The sequence below is a fragment of the Eleutherodactylus coqui genome, chromosome 7, assembly GCF_035609145.1.
Source record: "Eleutherodactylus coqui strain aEleCoq1 chromosome 7, aEleCoq1.hap1, whole genome shotgun sequence".
Lineage (NCBI taxonomy): Eukaryota > Metazoa > Chordata > Amphibia > Anura > Eleutherodactylidae > Eleutherodactylus > Eleutherodactylus coqui.
Genome location: NC_089843.1, coordinates 123,635,447 through 123,659,195, shown reverse-complemented (window position 1 = coordinate 123,659,195; position 23,749 = coordinate 123,635,447). Strand labels below are relative to the sequence as shown.

The 23,749-nt window shown below is 44.1% G+C and overlaps 1 protein-coding gene across 4 annotated transcripts; it reads left to right on the top strand.

Moving 5' to 3' along the window:
* Nucleotides 1-4,662: 4,662 nt before the first annotated feature.
* LOC136572757 (toll-like receptor 2 type-2) lies at nt 4,663-18,932 on the top strand. Of its 4 annotated transcripts, none has more exons than XM_066573620.1 (4): nt 4,663-4,823; nt 6,739-7,127; nt 12,649-12,833; nt 13,067-18,932. In XM_066573620.1, exon 4 carries the CDS (start codon nt 13,075-13,077, stop codon nt 15,430-15,432), a length of 2,358 nt encoding a protein of 785 aa, XP_066429717.1. In that variant the 5' UTR covers nt 4,663-4,823; nt 6,739-7,127; nt 12,649-12,833; nt 13,067-13,074; the 3' UTR covers nt 15,433-18,932. The 4 variants fall into 4 exon arrangements, with proteins under 4 accessions (XP_066429717.1, XP_066429716.1, XP_066429715.1 ...); XM_066573619.1 differs by having other exon boundaries at nt 6,739-7,461; XM_066573618.1 differs by lacking the exon at nt 12,649-12,833 and having other exon boundaries at nt 6,739-7,461.
* The last annotated feature ends 4,817 nt before the right edge of the window (nt 18,933-23,749 follow it).

Genomic DNA, 23,749 nt, shown 5'->3' with positions numbered 1-23,749 from the left:
CAGCCCCTCTTCTTCCATCCATCATCCATGGAGACCAGGATGGATTGCTCTGCTACTTGTGAAAATCATCCTCCACTGCAGACACACAGAGCAAGGAAGCAGAAGAACAACAAAGACCAGGGATTCTCATGTACATACCATACCATGAGTATTGGACAATCCCAGAGCTTTGCTATTTCTCTGTCTCCTGTCTGTAGAGGGGGGAGAAAAGTTGATCATCACACACAGCAACATTCCTTCTTAGACTCCAAGAATATAAAGGCTGGAAGACATAGAGAAGACATTTCACCAATAAGGCTTGATTCATATTGTGTGTACTCCTCAAGTCCAGAGTTCCTATCCCAGCTTCGTTTTTGGGATTTTTGACTTGAGCCGGGATGAGGGCCAGTAAATATAAAGAGTAAACACAACATGAACATAGCCTAAGAAAGATAATGTAGTATAGGTTGTGATGAGCCGCTACTCTGTCATGTCTGTTCCCTATAGTCTTCTTGCTGGGTTCACGACAGCAATTGGTTCCTCTTTAGGGTTTCTGTTTTCTTGCTCCTTTGTGGGAGCAGAAAAACTGAATACTTGCTCAAGTGAATTTGTCCTATGATGGAATCGAACAGCACCAAACGAACCCCGTTGACTACAATGGATACTGTCCAGCTTCCGTCATTCCCTCCGGCATTTTCCCAGTCAAAATAGTTCAGTCTGCTGTGCAATTCCATGTGGATTTTGTGCCAGAACTGCCCCTGAGGCTGCAAACTGAGCCTTCAGGTAGGTGCTAACGTATACCCTAAACTGTAATGTTCAGTTGTTGCATACAAATGTGTTGGTGAAATGATTAAATCAATGGAGATTGGATGCAGCCTATTCTAATGGTAGTTATTTAATTCCTTGGCTGCTACTGTGTGCAATTCCTGTGGAATCCTGGATATACAATATCATTTAAATGTCAAAGTACGGAAAACTGGCAGCAAATGGGGGATGCTGAATGGCCCTTTGGCTCTGATCTGTAACAATGCTATTCCTAACCCACCACTGTGTTAGGTGCAGCAACAAGGCAGGCATATTGTAACAGGTCCATTCTACGGATGTGGGACAGATGACATTACAACTCCATATTATTACTATTTCATCTATTTTTGCCTCCATATATTTTATTTTCTATGGGGTAAATACTGATCTCTATTCGCCCAATAGAAAAGAATGGTAATGTGGAGGGAAAAAAAATGAAAAAATAAAGCATTTAAAAAAAACAAAAAACTGCCATGAAAAATACGTCCATCTGAAAACATAGTTTTACTTTAGCTCTGTATAACGGCCCACAAAACATGGACCACGCTCATCTGAAAGCAACCTAGTAGTGTGTACAAACTTAGTCTAAGGCCTCCTTCCCACGAACGGATTTCCGCCGCGTAATTCGCGGCGAAAATCCGCTGCGTTGCCCGCAGCTATTAGGTTCTATTGAACCTAATAGCACAATGCTCACGATGCGTAATTCCACCGCGGAATTACGCACCGCGATTTCTCCCGTCCTCACCCGCAGCATGCTCTATTTTCTGCGGGTGAGGACGGGCTGTACGCACTGACGGCTTCCATTGCAGTCAATGGAAGCCGTCCGTTCACGCTATCTCCCGCTGTAACCAGCGGGAGATAGCGTGAAAAAACGCTTTCCCGCCCACCGCCGAGCGTCATATGACGCCAAATGACGCGGTCCGGCCGCGTCACGTGACACGGCCGGTGACGCGAGGGCGGTGGGCGGTGACGGGCGGTGACGCGCGGCGGTGGGCGGGGAAGCGATTTCACGCTATCTCCCGCAGGTAAGTATAGGGGCTCTGGGGGGCGCCGTGACGGGCTTCGCAGCGGAATATTACGCTGCGGAGCCCGTCACGCTCGTGGGAAGGAGGCCTTAAAATGCACCAAATCTATCACTGTGACTCTACTGAATGATAAATCTGTTGAATCTTTACATTGTCTAGTCTAACTTTGCACTACCTATTAGCTGGCTTCGGCTAATTTCACACGGGTGAGTGCGATATGAGTCCGGGAGTCCAGCCCCTATATCTCGCTTCCCACCATGTGAAATACCAAGAGATGCGAGGCGTTTTCATGTGAATACAGCCTTGCATCACTTTGTGCAGGATCGTGGAGTTCTCCCATTGCTGTCAATAGGGGCAGGTGCTGCTGCTGCCGGCCCATTAAAACCAATGGGGCTGCGATGTGATATCAGGCAGCAAGATAGAACATGCCATGATTTGTTTCCTGTATCGCATCGTGGTGCCATGCCAGAAACATCACTCGTGTGTATGAGCCCATTTAAAAGAAAGGGGTTCAAATATGTGCAAAGACTGTCCTTTTTGGCCTCCATCTGGCTATGGTATTCCATCCCACAGAGTGCAGTAAGATACACATCAGGTGATCATATATGTTTTTATTAACTTAGTAACCCACAAGTCATTTGTCAATATTTGCCACTGTATGACATGAGCTTGCAATATCCATTAAACAGATGCTATTATTCTCTATTTCACTCCCTGTATTCCGTACGTCTCTTTTACTGGTGATGGACTTCATATGACATTAGGTAGTTGATAGCAATTTAGAAAAAAAAAAGATCACTAGTGACCAGCACTGTTAAAATCCAACATGCCTGATCCTCCTCTACCCCAAAATCTTGTGTTCAGAAAAAGTCAGTCAGCCGCCATGCACATTCCTTCGCCAACATAAAGTGGTGTCATGTTAGCAGATCACCAACATTATGTGGTTTGCTGGGATTAAAAAAAATCCAAGTTTATAGTAGCATAAGATAAAGAACAATGTATACCCCCCTACATCAGACACTATCCGTCCAGTGCTGGAGCCTTGATGCCTGCCACTCGGAACCCGGTAGAAGCCAGAGGACTGTCATGTGCTGTTCATTGTACTCATGACTACTCAGCCACTCAAGTCTTCAGCTTCAATGTAGCCTGTGATTGGCTGAGTGGTCACATGCACAATGAACGGCATGTGACTATCTGCTGTGTTCTGAACGGTGGGCTTCGGGGCTCCAATGGTGGACAGGAAGTCCCTGAGGAGATGATTATCCAATTTTTTTTTATTCTACACAATTTTAAGGCTGTAATTTTATAAATATTTTTTTTAAATCCCAGAAAACATCTTTAATTTAATACCCCTGGTGTAAGGCTACCCATATATATCAAAACTCCTTATCACCAAGGGCCACATCAGCTTTGTGGTTACCTTTAAAAGGCTATTTATAAGGTTTCAGTCTCACGGGTGTATTTGCACTGCACATTACACATGTAATTTGGACAGCTTAAACACCATTGATTAGCTTTGGGTTATTCAGACACACATCTTTCACACGCATGAAAAAAATCACAGCATGTTCAATTTTTTGTTGTATTACAGACTAAAATTGCCCATTAAAGTCAACGGGATCACGTAAATATGCACAATACATGTATATTCATTGCATATTTACGCATGAAAGCAAGAGAAAGCTATGGGACCTTTTTGTGTTTTCTTTGTGCATATCAAAAATGTAGTGAATCCGCTTGCAAAAAACTCAAGAAGAGCCAAATATGCAGTGAATGCGCACAGTTTCAGTCTGAAAGCACTGTGTATTTTACAGACCGAAACTGGAGCTCTTCTATGCACTATGATGGTGTTTATTCCCTTCCACCTACTTAGCCCCGAGCTTTCTACTTTGGAAGATGGCTACGGTGTCCGGTTAGAGCTGTCAGAGCTGTACTATCACATATGAGTAGAACAGAGTGGCGTGGAGGTGCGTGCCGGAGCTCAGAATTCAAGATGTCAACTTTACTCTGTGCTGGCGCCACCCACTCTGCCAAGCATTAGCTGCAACTTCTGAGGAAAGTGTAGAGGCGGTCCTTTTGCATCTGGACCTTCTTGTGAGCCACACAAAATAACGTGGCGGGCAGCATTCAGCCCATGGGCCTTGAGTTTGACACATGTGCCTTACACTAAGGCCCCTTTCATATTATGAACTGGAGATTTCTTCTCCATATGTCATCTTTCAGATCCAAATGAGGGAATCTGATTGCCCTTACGATGGCTCTTCTGACATTGGGAACTAATATTGTACGTATCCATTTATGCAATAGATTGATTTCTGTTGAAGGGATTGCTTCTAGAAGAAACTTATTTAAATTGACAGAGCTAAGATGTTTGGGCGCAGCTTTCTTTTTTGCCCTCACTAGTGTATTTAAGACACAAACCTATTGTAGCTATTTCTTGCACTGTAAGAGAATGAGCTCAGACAAGCATTTGCCAGGTGTTTTTAAAGCTTTCTTGAGTTCTATGCTATGTCTAAAACCACTTCTCCGCCAGATACATGGGCGACATCTTCAGTTCTTGGGATCAGTGATGTTCCCTCATCAAAATTCAACGGCAATTCTGCTCCGTGTGAACCCAGCCATACACTGCATTAATTTTGCAGCTGTAGCAGGTACTGAGATGACGGGGTTCAGACAAGCATTTGCCAGGTGTTTTTAAAGCTTTCTTGAGTTCTATGCTATGTATAAAACTGTGTGACCTGATCAGAGACATTCATTTTGAGTTTGGGCAAACCTAGTGACTGTCATCATCAAAGACCGTTACACCCCTCTTCCTCCAGACGGAATTGAGCAGTGCTCTGTGCAACCAGGAATTCCCAGTAACAAGTAGAACTCCTTACAGCTCCCGCCCCGTGTAGTATGGGCTGTTCTGCAGACACCACACAACTCCAGACCTCATACAACACGTAACCAGCTGCTAGCACAGCGACATGGGGCACAGCCGGGCAACCCACCACCTCTGACCCTGATCTGCAGGTAAGTAAAGTGTTACTAAGGGGTTTATATGTGATGAGTGACTTGGATCTGCCCTCTGTACTGCATGTGCCAAGTTCCACATGTGAAGGAGGCAGATCATGTCAGTGCATGCAGAATGGCGTAGGTTTACACTTCCCTGTTAAAAGCTTTGATTATAATTATTAGTATTAGTATTAAGCACTGATTTCTGATAAAGAAAAAAAGACGACATGCTAAAAGTTTGTAACATGTACGCTCCAGCTATTGTACTCCTGAAAGAGGATGTCAGGGGCAGCGTTGTCTGTCACAGTTCAGCTGGTGTATGTGCACACTTTTAATTAACTCTATATTATTACATTATCCATTATATTACCGGTCAGCAGATTTTTGTAATTGAATCCAAGCGGAGCGCTGCAATATGGGCATTGCTGTATTCTGTATTCTGCATAGTGCTTTTGTTTGGTCTCATACCTGAGTAATCTTGGTTTAAACATCTTCTGCACACTATGGTAATGATGCAGAGCGGTCCGGTGGGCATGCCAGACTGTGTCTGCCAGCAGCCTGATGGTCACCTAAGTCCACCCTTCTATGATTCTCCGACATGGATAACACATATAGCGTCTTGTGCAATTGTGACCTGACGCATGAGCAAAGTGAGGTAAAAGGTAAAGTCCCCTGTTAAAAGCATAGAGTCATGACATCACATTGTGATTTTTTCTTTGGCAGTCTGTTTTTGCGGGGTGGTTTGTCATTGCCTTCCCCAATCATTTTTACCCCCAGTAAGCTGGGTACTCATTTTACTGACCTCGGAAGGATGGAAGGCTGAGTCAACCTTGAGCCGGCTACCCGAACCATGGGGGCATTGCACCCACAACCTTCAGGTCGTGAGCAAGAGCTTAGGACTGCATTCCTGCTGCCTTAGCTCTCTGCGCCACACGGGGCTCATTGAGCACAGCGAAGCTGCCCACAAAAGGGAAAGTTGACGCCAGCTGACGATCGTGTAAGACTTCGCTGCACTACGTGGACGATGCCTACAGCATCATCCGTGTCTGAGAATCCTAGAAGGTTGACCAACAGGCTGCTAACAAATACGGTCAGGCATGCCCACCGGACCGCTCTGCACCATTTACGTATTGGGCAGAAGTTTGAACACAAATTACTCAGGTATGCTCTTATTAGGAGACCAAACAAAGAATGATTTATGATTACTTTTGGACCTTGCATTTCAAGCCATTCCTTAACGCTCATAAAACTGGTCAAAAGACATGAGATTTTTGTTAATCTATGGAATTCAAGGGTAATAAATGAAGATGCAGAAAAACAGCTTCAATGGAAGTCCTTTAATCCAGCTTGGAAAGCCTGGGAATTAACAATTTGTTTCCAGCATAGAACTGCTATATAATGTGGAGAGAACCAGTTATTAGAGGTAATACTCAGTGTATATTGCTACATTTAGCGTATATGCAGGAAATGTTCCCAGTATATAGGTAAAACACATCGATAGTGCTCTATTCACCCCATAGAGGCCAAAGGATTTCTATTATAAAATGTATGGGAAACCACAGTGGACTAGACTTTCCTATACAGAGGAACAACGCAAAAAAGAAACAAATACCATGTGGTATACAGTTTTATATGATGAGACTCTATGCATGACACATGCCGCTGTATACCTGCACAGTGCCATTATGTCAGAGCCTTCCATGGAGGTATACTGCCACTGAGAGGCTCAGAAGCAATCTGCACCGAGCTTAAAAGACAAAGTGATAGCAGCAGATTGTGTCTTGTCTAATTGCCTGATAATCCATGTTATTTTTAATCTGGCATCTATAATCCTATTGACTCTGGATTAAAGGAATTTTACTGTTTTTAAGCATAAATAAAAACATTAACATTTTGCAGCAATATTTTACATTATGGTCTATTTCCTGCTTAGGAAGCTGTTGTGAATACAACTGGATTACTGGAACAATCACTTACTTTCTGGAGGCGACTATATATCAACTGGATTAATACCTGCAGCAGCTATTGAAGAATAATTCTACATGAGTACTATAAAAGGCAAGACGTCCAAAATGCAGAACTATCCCCTGACTTTGCCCGGATTATTAGCTGCAAGTTTGTTACAAGAAATTGTTTTGTTTTGACAGTTTGATGTAACCATCCAATCACTGAGACCCTAAAAATCCTGACCTGTTCAGTCCCTGTTCCCGGAGGAAAAGCGGGCATGTAGGAACAGTCACTCTCCATTAAAGAATATAGGAGATATACAGACAAATGATTGAGAGCACTCAGCTGTTTCTGTATCCCCCATATATGTTTATGGTGAGTGATTGACTGCATTTCAGACACTTCTCCACCAGAAACATGGGCAGCATCTTCAGTTCTTGGGATCAAAACTAGGGAAATGCAAAAAAGCTTAATTTATCTAAAATTTTATTTTTATGCAGAAACATCTCTCTAAAGTGCTGGTCACTAGTGATCTTTTTTTTTTCTAAATTGCTATCAACTACCTAATGTCATATGAAGTCCATCACCAGTAAAAGAGACGTACGGAATACAGGGAGTGAAATAGGGTAGCAAATCGTGCTACTAATAGAAGTCTTTAGATAGAGGAGGAAGCAAGAATTAAAGACGGAGATGCTGCAGCAACTAAATGGTAACTGATTTACAGATACTAAAATTAAATCTACATTGCTCAGGACTTTTGTAATGTCCTCCATGCTGACGTGTGCTACTAAGTGTTAGTGAGCAGAATCTGCTGTTTTCCCTATATGCACAGGAGACATTATAACAGCAGTCTCTTCCCACCAGCTAAGAGAGAAATGAAAATTAGATTTGCAGCCTGCAGAGGGAAAAAGGGTGATAAATGCAGGATAGAACTCATATAATGGCTAGATACAGTGTAATTTTTATGTACACTCATGGCAACTTATTCTGAAAAGTCACCTGAAGGTCCAGGTATGCTGGAAGCATGATGGTTACTTTTTTCATTAGGTACCTAAAGGATCTAGGATATACACAGGTGATTATTAGAGATGAGCGAACGTACTCGTTTCGAGTAATTACTCGATCGAGCACCATGATTTTCGAGTACTTCAGTACTCGGGTGAAAAGATTCGAGGGGCGCCGGGGGGCGGGGGGAGGTGTGGCGGCACGGGGGGTAGCAGCGGGGAACAGGGGGAGCCCTCTCTCTCTCCCTCTCCCCCCCACTCCCCGCTGCAACCCCCCACTCACCCTCGGCGCCCCCCGAATCGTTTCGCCCAAGTACGGAAGTACTCGAAAATCGCGGTATTCGGGCAAAAAAGGGGCGGGGCCGAGTACATTCGCTCATCTCTAGTCATTATTACTAATGGTAAACAATCCTCTTTTCCCCACAGAGAAGTGTATACCATTCTTTCCTATCCATAAAACAGTGATAAATATTTGTTCTAGCTTGTCTACAATGTTGCATTTCTAAAAACATTCTTTGGGGTGTTTTTATGACTCGAAGGGTTTAAATTTTCATTGTTCTAAGTAAGAGAAACCAAGTAATCTTGTAGATATAATACCCTTTAATAGCTAACAAAAAGACATGATGGTATAGCAAATCTGAACGATTGTCATTCAGTGTCAATGCGTGCACACGCTGAACGCCGAATGATAATTTGTTCGTCATTTAGTTTAGGCATTCTTAAGAACCGAACTACTAATTGATCCATGTAAAAAGGCAGTCGTTCATCTATGAACAACTGCCCGTTTACTGTGAATGGTTGCAGGCGGGTCGGAACGATCTCCAGCCTGCTCTGCTTCCATTCACTGAGAGAGGATAGTTTCTTAGGTGCACTGTTCAGACACACTCTTCTGCTTTTGTGTCTGACACGTATGGGCGTCGCCCCATTCACTCTGTTCTCTGAGCTTATATTCACTCCCTTCCAGCACTCCTAGGGTTATTAGCTTCTGGTCTCCTATTCTGCTGTTGCTCCTTTTTCTAATCACCGTTCTCCTTAGCTGCCCTGGGCCTTTCAGTGTTGCTGAGAGTTTGTTCCCTTCACTTCATGTGCAGCCACAGTTTCGGCAGTTACCTTCCTACCTTGCCTTCTGCTTGTGTTCTTCGTTGGTGTACTCCGTCGTTTGTTATTCTCATTGTCCGCTTCTCGGTTTATCCTTCCTTCTTTGTTTCTGTACTCCCCGTTGTTATCTTGGTCCTATAAGTGTTTTGGCCCCCCAGAGTAAGTCAGCACCTAGAGGAAGACCGTGGGGTCATTCTTATGGGGACGAATGCTCTGCTTGTAGGCAGGGGTCTCCGTCTCCCAGTTTTTAGTTTAGGGCAAGATACCTTCCCTAGTTTCCATCCGCATACAGGGCTGCTCATCTGGTATCTTACCTCCCACACTGGAGTCAGCTGTCAGCCATGCTGGATCGGATCTTTACCTACCCGGTAGGTTGATACAGTGGTTCCACATCCACAGTCCTTACAGTACGCTGCAGCCATGGATCTCGCCGACTCCAACCACGGTGATCTTCCTGAATTATTCTAGGAGATGATACATCAACATGAACAGCAACTTCCTCCAACAGGCTTTGCTGGACCACTACCGAATTCCTGCCTGGCGTCTCGAGAGACCACTCATGGTTACTACCTACTGTGAGGTATTAAGTTGGGGCACCACCTGCTATACCATGTGCTTGCGTCCTGTGCATCCTGTCCACCAGGTTACTTTACCCTGTAACCTCCTGGGCCTACCAGAACCTTAACATGGTTTTATGGACGTCTTTGACAAGAAAGAAGCTGAATGCCTGCCATCGCATCATTCCTACGATTGCCCAATTGACCTTGTGCCTGTTCCGTGCCTCCTCCAGGTAGAGTATACCCTCTTTCCCTGCCTGAGACCCAGGTCACAGCCAAATATGTTACAGAGAACCTGGCCAGAGGGTTATCCGTAAGTCTTAATCTCCTGCCGGAGCTGTTTTTTTTCTTCGTTAAAAAGAAAGACGGATTGCTACAGCTCTGGATTGACTATCATGGTCTGAATGTGATCACGATTAAGAATGAATACCCTTTACCCTTGATCCCTGAGTTATTTGATCGCCTGTGGGGCGCTCGGATTTTCACAAAGCTTGATCTGCGTGGTGCTTATATCTTGATCCACATCTGCAAGGGAGATGAGTGGAAGACAGCTTTCAATACCCAAGACGGACACTACTAATACTTGGTGATGACCTTTGTTCTGAATAACGCTCCAGGCGTCTTTCAGGAGTTTGTTAACAACATTTTCAGAGATCTCCTTCAGCAATGTGTCGCTGTGTATTTGGACGATATCTTGATTTTTTCCCCAAATATACCCTCGCACCAAAGGCAGGTTTGCACAGTGCTCCAACAATTAAGAGAAAATCATTTGCTTGCTTAATTGGAGAAGTGCGTTTTTGAATATGAGTCGCTTCCGTTTTCGGCATATATTGTCTCCAAACATGGTTTGGAGATGGATCTTGAAAAAGTCTCTGCAGTACTGAATTGGCCTTGTCTCTCTGTCCTTCGGGTAATCCAGTGATGCCTGGGCTTTGCAAACTACTACCGACAGTTTATCCTACACTTCTCCTCCCTGACTTCTCCCATCTCTGCTCTCACACGTAAGGGAACTCATGCCAAGCAGTGGTCCCTTAAGGCAGATTCTGCTTTTCAAGCTCTAAAAGTAGCTTCTCGTCTGCCTCCGTGCTGCACCGACCAGATGGTACAAAGCAGTTCTTTCTGGAGGTCCATGCTTCTTCTTCGGGTGCAGGGTCATTCCTACTGCAAAAAGGGGCATCTGGCAAGAAGGTGACATGCGTTTTTTTCTTGAAGTCATTTTCTACAGCAGAGCGAAATCACTCTCTAGGGGACCGCAAGTTACTGGCTATTAGGATGGCTCCAGAATTTTGGCAGTATCTTCTGGAGGGAACCTCACATCCCATTGTAATTTACACCGACCATAAAAATCTGATGGATTTTCAGACTGAACAACGGCTCAACCAATCAAGCTTGGTGGACCTTGTTTTTTTGCACGGTTTGATTTTATATTGTATTTTCTGCCTGCCAACCAAATTATTAAGGCTGAAGCACTTTCCAGAGCATTTGACTATAACGACACAGAAGAGGCGCATCATTGGACCTGCCAGATTGGTGACCGTAGCTCCTGCTCGGGTTAAGGATATCCTGCCAGGGAAGATGTTCGTGCCTGAGGCCAGGAGGAGAGGTGTCCTATCCTTGGGTCACTGTTCCAAATTAGCTGGTCATTCTGGGCAATGCAAGACTAGCGACTTAATTCGCCATTGGTACTGGTGGCCATCCATGATTAAGGATATCCGCGATTTCATGTTCTCCTGTCCCTCCTGTGCCCACTATAAACCACAGAAACTGAGACCCAAAGGGCTTTTGTGTCCATTACCCTTATCTGAGGCTCCATGGCAGCATATTGCCATGGACTTTATTACAGATTTACCTCCGTCCAGTGGCTGTATTGTTATATGCGAAGTAGTGGACCGATTTTTTAAAATGGCTCATTTTGTGCCTCTGCTCTATTTGCCATCTGCCAGTCAACTTGACGAGAAATTTATTGATCATATTTTCTGCCTCAATGGCTTTTCTAAGCATATTGTGTCAGATAGAGGGGTGCAATTTACATCTAAATTTTGGAGATCTCTCTGTAAATTGATGGATATATCATTAGACTTCTTTTCGGCTTTCTACCCACAGTCTAATGGGCAGGTGGAGTGTACCAACCAGATCCTGACCGGATATCTCCGCCATTTTACCAATGCTCACCAGGATAATTGGGTCAGTCTTCTGTTCAGGGTGGAGTTTTCTCATAACCAGCATGTCAGCAACTCCACAAAGACTTCTCCCTTCTTCATAGTGTATGGGCATTAACCCAGAGTTCCCCTGCCAGTTTCCACGACTTCCGAGGTTCCAGCAGCAGCTTCTTCAGCAGAGAGCTTTGCAACGATTTGGCAGGAGGCCAGGGTTAATCTGGAGAAGTAAATCATTTCCATGAAGAGGTTTGCTGATTGCAGGCGTTGGTCATCTCCACAGCTTGTCCCAGGGAATAAAGTGTGGCTTTCCTCCAAACATATAAGGCTGAAAGTTCCATCTTATAAGCTCGCCCCATGATTTTTGGGTCCATTTGAAGTGTTGGAGAGAATTAATTTTGTTTGTTACAGGCTGCAACTCCCACCCTCTTTGCGTATCCCCAACTTCTTCCATGTCTCTCTCCTCAAACCACTTGTGCTCAATAGATTTTCTAAAAATCCCAGACCAAATGCCACTCAAGTTAGTTCGGAGAACATCTTCGAGGTAAAAAATATTCTTGATGTTAATGTCATAGGAGCTATCTGAGAACATCAACGCTCCACGTCGGATTCATTAATTCCTGCGGAGAACCGGCAGAAGGAAGAGGGAGCGTAAAAGGGGAGGTATTGTTAGATGCACTGTTCAGACACAATCTTCAGCTTCTGTGTCTGGCAAATATGGGCGTTGTCCCATTCACTCTGTTCCCTGAACGTATATTCACTCTCTTCCAGCACTCCTAGGGTTAATAGCTTCTGGTCTCCTATTCTGCTGATGCTCCTTTTCTAATCACCATCCTATATAGCTGCCCTAGGTCTTTCAGATCTTGCTGCAGTGTTGTTGAGAGTTTGTTCTCTACACTTCATGTGCAGCTGCTGCTTCAGCAGTTACCTTGCTACCTTGCATTATTCTTGTGTTCTGCGTTCTTTTGTTCGTGTACTCTGTGGTCTGTTATTCCTGTTGTCTGCTTCTCTGTTTATCCTTGTCAGCTTGTTCCTTCTTTGTTTCTGTACTCCCCATTGTTGTTCTATCTTTGCTCCATAGGTGTTCTGGCCCGCCAGGGTAAGTCAGTACCTAGAGGAATACCGTGGAGTCGTCCTTATTGGGACGAGTGCCCCGCAAGATACCTTCCCTAGTTTCCATCCGTATACGGGGCTGTTCATCTGGTATCTTACCTCCCACACTGGGGTCGGCTGTCAGCCGTGCTGGATCAGATCTTCACTTACCCGGTAGGTTGACACAGTGATTCCACATCCACAGTCCTTACATAGTTCCTGTGTAAAATCACAAGAACGATCAGGTTAAAGGACCCTTAATTACATGATGTGGTCAAGTCATGGTTTTTGCCCAGATTTTTTGTAGAATCTGAAATCTAATGTATTGTTGTTTAATATGCTTTCTCATATACATTATGTGTCTACAAGGACCCTGATAATTTATCATTTTCTTTATTTTGCCTTAGAAAAAACAATGATGCGTTACCTACTGAATTGCTGCTTAATCTACTCGTTAGTAATGGCAACATATGCAAAAGATGGAATGGACTGTTACTGTGACAATTTGGATTTTTGTGACTGCTCCTCGCAACATTTGACTTCTATTCCTTCCACGCTGCCACGGCAAATGAAGGGTTTGGACTTATCTAACAATTTAATTCAGAGTATTTCAGATGATGAGCTGAAGCCATACGAAAACCTCAGAGTGCTTCGGCTGTATCGAAATGAAATCCTTAATATCAGCAATAACTCTTTTCAGTCACTACAAAACCTTGAGGAATTGGACCTGTCGTATAACAAGTTACCCAGCTTGTCACCCGTTTGGTTTGGAGGTCTTCACAAGCTGAGATGTTTGAACTTGCTGGGTAATCACTACACTTCGCTTGGTGAAAAGCCGATGTTCTCCTCTCTGCCCTCCCTGAGGAATTTGAAATTTGGAAATCTAGACTTTGTTGCCCTTTATAAACAAGACTTTGATGGTTTGCTCAGCTTGGACGAACTCTACTTAAATATTTCACATCTACAACATTATACAAAGGGCTCCATACAATCTATACAACATATAGGACATTTTACTGTTGCTTCAAATTTAACTTTACTACCAGAAATAATAAGTGATATTACACATTCAGCTACCTGGTTAGAAATAAGGAATATGACTTTCAAAAACAGTGAGGATTCGGAAGCCTTTGTTCTGCTTAAGGATACAACGGTGAGGACTTTAATGTGTAAAGACTGCTTACTGACTGACAGTAGTACAGCAAGGTTCATAGAAATTATTCATACATACAAAAATGTTACTGGTTTGACTTTGGAGGACAGTGAGCTTTTGGGAACATTACACAGTCTTCAGTTTCTGAAAAATGAGAACTCATCATTATCAACAATTATTATTAAGAACCTATACATACCGAATTTTTTTCAGTTATCAGACCTTCGTGTAATTTATCAGGTATTACCTAGAATTACAAGTGTCACCTGCATAAATAGCAAAGTTTTTTTCATTCCTTGTAATTTTTCCCGATCCTTTAAGATGATGGAATACCTTGATGTGAGCGTGAATCTGCTCACGAATTTATTTTTGCAAAGTGCAGCCTGTTATTTTGAGGGTTACGGGGCTTGGCCTTCTCTACAAACCTTAAATGTGAGCAGAAATCTTTTATCCTCATTACCAAAAGTCTCAATAACTCTTTCAAAAATTCCATCATTGACTTATATTGATTTAAGTCATAATATGTTTAGTGACTCCGCTATGTCTTCCTGCATCTGGCCTAAGAAATTGAAATACTTAAATGTTTCTAATTCCAAGTTAAAATTGATTGACAACTGCCTTCCTGACACTTTAGGGGTTTTGGATATAAGTGTCAATCGTCTAGAAGAATTTGCTGCCCATTTACCAAATTTGAAGGAACTCTACATATCAGATAATAGATTGGCCAAGTTACCTATAAGAGCAGAGTTACCAAGCCTAACATTATTAGTTATCAGGAAAAATAGACTCAGTGATTTTTCCCAATCAGATTTGGCTCACTTCCGAAATTCGACAAAATTGGATGCAACTGACAACATTTATATCTGCTCCTGTCAGTTTGTGGCCCTCGTTAAGCAACATAATGAAGTTCTTCTGGGATGGCCGGACAACTATATATGTGATTCTCCTTCTTCAGTACGAGGTATTCGGATTAAAGATGCACGTCTTCCTATATTAATGTGCCATAGGACATTAGTTGTGACTGTGTCCTGTATTATATCAATATTGGTTGTAGCCACTATTATGCTGCTTTGCCACTGTCTTCATTGTATTTGGTATGCAAAAATGACCTGGGCTTGGTTAAAAGCTAAGCGGAAGCCTTTAAAGGTATCAGAGAGAGATATTTGTTATGATGCATTTTTATCTTACAGTGAAAGGGACTCTGAGTGGGTTGAGAATTTGATGATACCGCAGCTAGAAAATGGAATTTCCCCACTGAGAGTATGTTATCATAAGCGGGATTTTGTACCAGGGAAATGGATAATTGACAATATCATTGATGCCATGGAGAGAAGCCACAAAACCCTGTTTATCTTATCAGAGCATTTTGTCCAAAGTGAGTGGTGCAAGTACGAGCTGGAGTTCTCTCACTTTCGTCTTTTCGATGAAAACAATGATACTGCAATTTTAGTTGTTCTGGAACCCATTAAGAAATCAACGATTCCAAAAAGGTTCTGCAAACTGAGAAAACTCATGAACACAAAAACCTACATTGAGTGGCCTTCAGAAGAAGAAGAACAACAACTTTTCTGGGCTAATCTCAAAACGGCAGTACAGCCAGAGGAATACCCAGAGGCATAGCCAACTCCCTAATGCTAGAGGAGAATAGTCATCAAAATGCAGACCGAACAAAGTCTCTGTACTTGATGGTGGAGCAGAGATAGAAATGTTTTTGTATGTAGCTATTTATTTACTTAGGGAATGTGTTGCACTTGTTCCAACAATACGGCCTCATGCAGACAGCTGGTTCGGATCCCGTTCCAAGAATTCTCGCAGCGGAATGCGAGCCGTGCCCCAGCAGTGACCCGTGGCTCACCTCCTCCAGGTGTCTTCTCCACTCGACTTCGTGCCGGCTGCCACCCAGCCAGCACATGCGCAGAGCAGAGCCATCGTGTCAGCCGTGATGTTTCTGTGCGGGCCTCTGCGAGGGTCGCACAGCATAGGACATGCCACAATTTGTTTACCGCGCAAGTTTTTACGCGGTTAAATTGCGGCTGTCTGCATAGGATTGCATTATCTAATGCAATCCTATGTCAGTGGGCAAGGGTGGAAATTCTGCAGGAAATCCCGCCGTGGAATTTCCGCCCATGTGCAGGAGGCCTAAGGGAGATTTGTTGTCATACTTCCAAGAAGAATTACATCTATAACAAAGCGAGAAATATACAGGGTGAATAATAATAAGGGATCCCCAAAAGAACAACCTAAAATTTTGGGGTACTACATACACATAGTTATGGTACATATTACGGTTGAAAAAAACACATGTCCATTAAGTTCAGCTAGCTGAGGGGAGAGGAAAGAGGGAAGGATAAATCTCAGAAGTTTCCCCCCCACTATTGATGAATAGGAAAGCAAAAATACCCATAGCTGTAAGGCATAAAACAATCTGCCCTAGTAGGAAAAATGCCTGCCTGACGTCCTGAAGTGGTTGGCAGACTGAACATTTACTATTAGTAAAAAAAGAATTGCCCTAACATGTGCATATTATACATTAGGTACAATGGGTAATATTTGAGCATTGATGCACGCTGTGATGATTTCCTTTAGAGGACACAAAAATAAATGTAATATAAATTGCTGGTGTAGTAACACTACCTCTAGGTAATTGTACAGGTGAATACGTCTTTACATCTAATAAAGCTTCAAGTGTATTTTTATTGTAAAATAGCACTGAAATGATGAGTATCTCTAAATTAATCTACTCTTTGCAAAATGTTCCCCTGTAACTTAACCCCTTAGTGACAGCCCCATTGCCTTTTTATGTCCTGGCTAAGTGGGCTTTAGTCCTTTAGGGACGTAGAAACATGCATCCCCTGAAGATTAAATCCCTGCAGGCTGTGGATGTGACAGTTGCATGCAGATAGCGCCGATCACATTAAAGTAAATAAAAAGTGAAAAAAAGATAGAGTTGAAGTTCCCCTCATGGATTGCATCCATGAAGGGGGCTGAAACTTCTCACCCAGGTTCTATGCGATGCCCAGCGATGTCCTGCTCCGGAATGGACGCTCCGCCCTCTCCTCTGCATGTGTGCTAATGAAAAATTGGCGACGCATGTGCAGAAGCCCGGATGGCCTGGGAAATGTAAAATTTCCTGGCTCCCACCTACCTGGTTAACAGAGTTCACGGAAAATTTGAAAAAAGTTATATACAGTTAAAGTTTCACCTTGCCTCGTGAATCAGATCTTTGAGGGGAGGTGAAAATACTCACCACGATCCTCCGTGGTGTCCCGCGGCGATATGGTCCTTCCAGGACCTCACGTCACCTTCTGCGCATGCGCGCCCGATAGAAACTTCGGACACGTGCACAGAAGGGCTTGTGCCCTGGGAAATTTAAAACCCCTCTGCTCCCGGCTAGCATGTGTAGCCGAGAGCAGAGAGATATCACTGGAGACTGCTGTATGCGGTTCCCAGTCACATGATCACTGTTATCCAACAGATAACAGTGATCAAGTAAAGTAAAAAAAAAGTTTAAAAAGTTTAAGTTTCATCTCCCCTCACGGAGAGGGGAGATGAAGCCTCCTGCAGACAGGCGTATTTGCATTGTGGAGTCCGCTGCGGGCGTCCTTCTCTGGACTCCACAGCAAATACAGCCCATAGTATTCAAGGCCAAAACGCCATTTGATCTCCACGAGTAAAAATTGATTGCGATTTTTTGCTTGTGGAGATAAATTGCAACATGCTGCGATTTTGTGCAGGTTACACATGGCCTGCTTCCATTGAAGTCAATTGATCCCGTCTGTCCCACAGCAACATTCGCAGTCAGCACTGCGGAAATATCACGAAATACGTGTCATCCCACCAAAGCCGGCGGGTACTGCGCATGTGCGATGGAGTGCTAGCTGGCACATCTGCAGCGTGTGCAGAAGCCACAGGACAGGTACTCCAGGGGCACCAGGTTGACCTACATTGCCGGAATCCGCCTGTGTGCAGGAGGCCTAAGGCCTCCGGCAATGTCCCCCTACGGGATCTTCATCCACTGATTTTTTACCCAACTTTGGTACATGCACATGTTGGCAAAATAGTGGACGCAAGTGCAGAAGCTGGGGAGGGTCTGGGAAATTTTAAATCTTTTGGCTCCTGACAGCTAAAGGAGAGCCTGGAGCAGTGACCGAGGGCTGCAGTGAGCGGTCTCAGGTCATGTGATCGCTGTTATCGCCATTATCCAATGGATAATGACGATCACGTAAAAGTTAAAGACAGTTGAACTTCAATGCTCTTTTCGGTTTGGGCTCCATTGTGCAGCCAGACAGAAGATTAGGGCCACAATGGGTATATTTCTTAACATGGGACAAACAGGGGTATCCATTTTGGAGTGAAAGTCTTCATTCATATGTGTGCTGTACAAAAAAAACCTCTTTTTAAAATGACACAATTGCCCAAAAAATGAAAATCGTAATTTTTTCCTTCTGCTTTGCTTAGATTCATTCAAAAACTGTGGGGTCAAAATATGCAGTTCACCACTAGATGAATGCGTTAAGGGGTCTAGTTTTTAAAATTGGGTCATTCGTGGGGGTTCTCTGTCATTTTGACTGCTCAATGGCTTTACAAGTGGGCAATGGGGCCTAAATCACCTTCAAGCTAAATGTCTGTTCTATTCTGAATACAGGACAAACAGGGGTATCCATTTCGGGTCTAAATCCTAATTTTCATGTTCACTATATATATAGGTCTTTAAAATGACATATTTGCAAACATATAAAATTTTATTTTTTCTCCTCTAAATTGTATTACTTCCTGAAAAAAAACTGTGGGGTCAAAATACTCCTGACCCGCCACAGTGAAGACATTAAGGGGTGTTGTTTTTAAAGTGGGGTCATTTGTGGGGGTATCTATCATTCTGACACCTATGAGCCTCTGCAATCTTGGCTTGGTGAAGGAAAACAAAGTGTTGCTCAAAAAGTTGACAAGTAATGTTAAATTTGTACGTCTCCTAAATGGTTAAAAAAATAAGTTTTTCAAATGTGCATCCAGAATAAAGTAAACAGATGGAAATATATAGCTTAGCAAAAATTTGTACAGTATGTTTGCACATATTTGAGATATTACAGTTGAAAATGTGAAAAAATAACATTTTTTCCCAAATTTTCCATGTTTTGGAACCTTAAATAAATATTAATAAATTCTATGGGTCTATTTTTACCACCTAAATGGAGTACAATATGTGACGAAAAAAACAATGTCAGAATCACTTGGATATGCAAAGCCTTTACGGAGTTATTCTATGTTAAAGAGACACACGTCAGATTACCAAAATTTGGGGCAAACAGTCTCCATGACTAAAGGGTTAAACGCACAGATGTGATAAAACTGAATAAAGTCATTTCGCACTTCCTCTGGCAGGGCAAGCAACTACAAATACATACATGAGCTGATGGCAACCGAGGACGAGGGAGGCCCAAACCTTCCAAATATAAGAGGTTATAATCTGAGTTGCCAAACATATGTAACTTCATGGACAGTTAGCAAAAAACTCGTGTTTTTTTCTACCAGCTTCCATGCGTCTACAATTATAAGGTGCAGTGTTTTTGGCAGCCGCTCTTATTCCATCCATCATCCATGGAGACCAGGATGGATTGCTCTGCTGCTTAGTGTGAAAATCATTCTCCATTGTAGACACAAAGTGCAAGGAAGAAGAAGAACAATAAAGACCAGGGATTCTCATGTACATACCATACCATGAGTATTGGACAATCCCAGGGCTTTACCATTCTTCTGTCACCTGTCTGTAGAGGGGGGGAGTGGAGAAAAGATGATCATCACACTCAGCAGCAGAGAAGTCCATCTTGGGCTCCAAGAATGTAAAGGATGGAAGACATAGAGAAGAAAAATCACAGATAAGGCATGACCCGGGTATAACAGAGTCATCCATGCTGCAGCCTTATTCCCTCCTCACCATCAGCCCGAACTAATTAAACACAGACACTTCTCTTTTTGGATAAATTGACCACAACAGCCATTTTATTACAACATAACATTTACATAAATATAACATTTTAATCCCAAAAGGGGGGGAGGGCCTTGGAGCCCCAAACAATTCTATCGCCTCACCAACTAGGGAAATATTTGTAATATCTCCTACCACACACCAACTGACTTGGGACACCCAATTTCCCAAAAAATGCCTCCCGCTGCAAGCAAACTGACTCGAGAGACCCAAACTTGCCAAATTGCCTCCAGTCGCCTACCTCCCGACTCAGAGACCCACTAACCATTCTTTGGCTAGCCACTTCCACCATCTCTGCAGGGACTCAGGCCTGACAGAGCCAAGAGGCAACAGACCCACCAAATAATCAATAAAGGGGGGAATGTAGCTATCCAGCCCCTGCTTTTCCTCCACACCCCACTTTTCCTGCTGACTCCAAAGACCCCCTTAACTGCTGCTATGACTAGCTCTCCCTTCACCATTAACATAACAACCCCCATGAACTTTCAATAAGGGCGGGTGGGACTTCCTCGCTGACCTGCTGCACATTCTGCTCCTTCTTTCAACTTCCACTCTGCTCCTGGAATGCGGCTCCTCCTTTCCTGCCCTTTCTTTTACAGCTTTCTAACCCTTCCCTTTCCTTGCTTCTCCTCCTCTTAATTAACACCTTCCTCTCCATTAACCCTGTCATGTACTGCCTACTCTTACAACAATGTGGGCCTCTGCTCCAGCACATCTTTCATATTGTGTACTCCTCAAGTTCAGGGTTCCTATCCCAGCTGAGGTTTTGGGACTTTGGACTTGAGCCAGGATGCGGACCTATGGATATAAGGAGTAAATGCAACATGAACATAGCCTTAGTGAGATAATGTAGTACAGGTTGTGATGAGCCGCTGTTGTGTCATGTCTATGCACTAGAGTTTTCTGGCTGGGTTCACGCCAGCACATGGTTCCTCTTCAGGGTTTCCGTTTTCTTGCACCATCATGGGAGCAGAAAAACCGAATACTTGATCAAATGAATCAGTCCTATGATGGAATCAAACAGCACCAAACGAGCCTCACTGACTACAATGGAGACCATCTGGCTTCTGTCATTTCCTCCAGCATTTGCCAGTCAAAATAGTTCAGCTTGCTGTGCAATTTCATATAAAATTTGTGCCAGATCTGCACCCGAGGCAGCAAACTGAGCTTCCAGCTATGTGCTAACATATACCTTAAACCAGTGATGGCAAACCTTTTAGAGACTGAGTGCCCAAACTGCAACCCAAAACCCACTTATTTATCGCAAAGTGCCAACATGTCAGGGGTGGGGCTTATCACGACATATGATTTTTACCTCCGTCATTATAAAAAGGACAAGGCTGGTTCAAAATAGACAGGGTGCACATTTTGACTACTTTTTGGATGCGGTAATGCTGCAGAATTTCCCAGGGAAATTTCCACTGAGGGCATTCTGCAGCCACGTGTAAACATACTCCAGCAGTGACAGTGACCCCCAAAGCGGCCCTAGTGGTGACAGTGGCCGCCCACACAGCGGCTCCAGCAGTAACACTGACCCCCCCCTCACAGCGGCCCCAGCAGTAATAGTGGCATCCCACAGTGGCCCCAGCAGTAATAGTGACATCCTACAGTGGCCCCAGCAGTAATAGTGACATCCCACAGTGGCCCCAGTAGCATTGGTGCCCCATATACTTACCCTCTCCTCCTCGTGGAAGCGCCACTGCTCCTCTGCTCGGCGTTGCTGGCGCTGATCCCAGGTGCACACTGTGACGTCAATGTGTGCTGCCAGATGCCTCCTTTCCCTGCTCTTGCAGAACCATGGAGGAGACATCAGGGGAGGAGGATCACAGCTGCACACTAACGGCACAGTGTGCACTGGGATCAGCGCCGCTGAGTGAATACTGGCAGGGGAGCTGTGGCACCACTGACGGTATTCACTCACGTGGTGAGCGGCTGATGGTGGCACGTGCCAGCATGGAGGGCTCTGCGTGCCGCCTCTGACATGAGTGCCATAGGTTCGCCACCACTAAATTGCAATGGTCAGTTGTCACATACAAATGTGTTGGAGATACGGTCAAATTGATGGCGATTGGATGCAGCTTTTTCTAATGGCAGTTATTTAATTCCTCGGATGCTACGGTGCGCAATTCCTGTGGAATCCTGGATATACAATATCATTTGCATGTCAAAGTACGGAAAGCTGGCAGTAAACGGGGGATGCTGAATGGCCCTTTGGCTCTGATCTGTAACAGTGCTATTCCCAACCCACCACTGTGTTAGGTGCAGCAACAAGGCAGGGTTGTCAAATGTAGTGTAAATAATAGTAAATTCAAGAGCTTTGGGAGACCATGCCACTTTTTGGCAAGCACAGTCCACTTGTAGAAAAGTGCTATGTGAGTGTAAAGGGGCAACAAAGTTGCAAAGTTGCAAAGAATGTTTAACTGCAGAAATCTGGCATTAAAGGGGTTGTCCCGCGCCGAAACGGGTTTTTTTTTTTTCAACCCCCCCCCCGGTCGGCGCGAGACAACCCCGATGCAGGGAGGTAAAGAAAGCTTACCGGAGCGCTTACCTTAATCCCCGCGCTCCGGTGACTTCAATACTTACCGCTGAAGATGGCCGCCGGGATCCTCTGTTTCCGTGGACCGCAGCTCTTCTGTGCGGTCCATTGCCGATTCCAGCCTCCTGATTGGCTGGAATCGGCACGTGACGGGGCGGAGCTACACGGAGCCTGCATTCTGCACGAGCGGCTCCATAGAAGACTGCAGAAGACCCGGACTGCGCAAGCGCGGCTAATTTGGCCATCGGAGAGCGAAAATTAGTCGGCACCATGGAGACGAGGACGCCAGCAACGGAGCAGGTAAGTATAAAACTCTTTATAACTTCTGTATGGCTCATAATTAATGCACAATGTATATTACAAAGTGCATTATTATGGCCATACAGAAGTGTATAGACCCACTTGCTGCCGCGGGACAACCCCTTTAAGTGGTATTACATTACTGAATATGGTTGTTAGGTTCTGGAAATCAATGATAGTGACTGATTTCTATAAAACAAAACTAAAAGTTATCTCTATTTGTACATGATGTAAAAAAAGAGTCACATAGAGCAATTATAAAAAAATTTTAATGTTCCAATGATGTGCTAATATGGCATCTTCCTATTAGCAGATTTAAACCCAAGTTTGCAGATTATACGACTTCTGTATGACTTTGCATAGCGTTGTTTTCAAACAATGTCATAGAAACTATGAAGTGCTAAGTCTACTGAGTAGGGCCTCATGCACACAGTGGATTTATATTTTCAAATGCAGCGGTTCCGTAAGCAGATGGAGTCTGATACAATTGGCTGCTCTTTTTTTCAGCAATAGGGATTTCAAATCAGTGAGTCGAAAAATCTGTGCCGTATGATTTATGGCATGGATTCCCATTAACCATAAGGCTGGGTTCTCACTGAGCGGATTCTGGGCGGAAATCTCGCGGTTTGGCCGCAGCAAAAAAACGTTAGAGATTTCTGACGGTAATCCGCTGCTCAAAAACAAACGGCACTTAGCCGCGGGTTTTGAAGCGGCATGGCTGCAGCAGGAAAAAAAAACCAACACGCTGAGGCCAGCGAATCTGCGCTGCAGCAACAGCTTCTGACAGCTATGCTGCGCCGGATTTGGCGTCCTGGATGCAGACTCTCTGCTGCTGTGGCCACTGATAGCTCGCTCCCCCTCTCAGAAATCTTGTCCACATGGCTGGCTCAACTCGGGATTAGCGGCCACAGGCGGATTTGCCGCAGCTAAATTCAGGCTGGAATTTCTGCGGCAAATCCGCCCAGTGCGAACCCAGGCTAATGGGATGCGGAACACACACAGATTCTGATGCGGATTTCGGCATAGAAACCACACACATATTCCGCACATTTAGTGAAGGAAAAAGGGCAAAAAAACTGATACAGTGGCGCAACTTTTTTTTTTAGAAAAATGTGCAC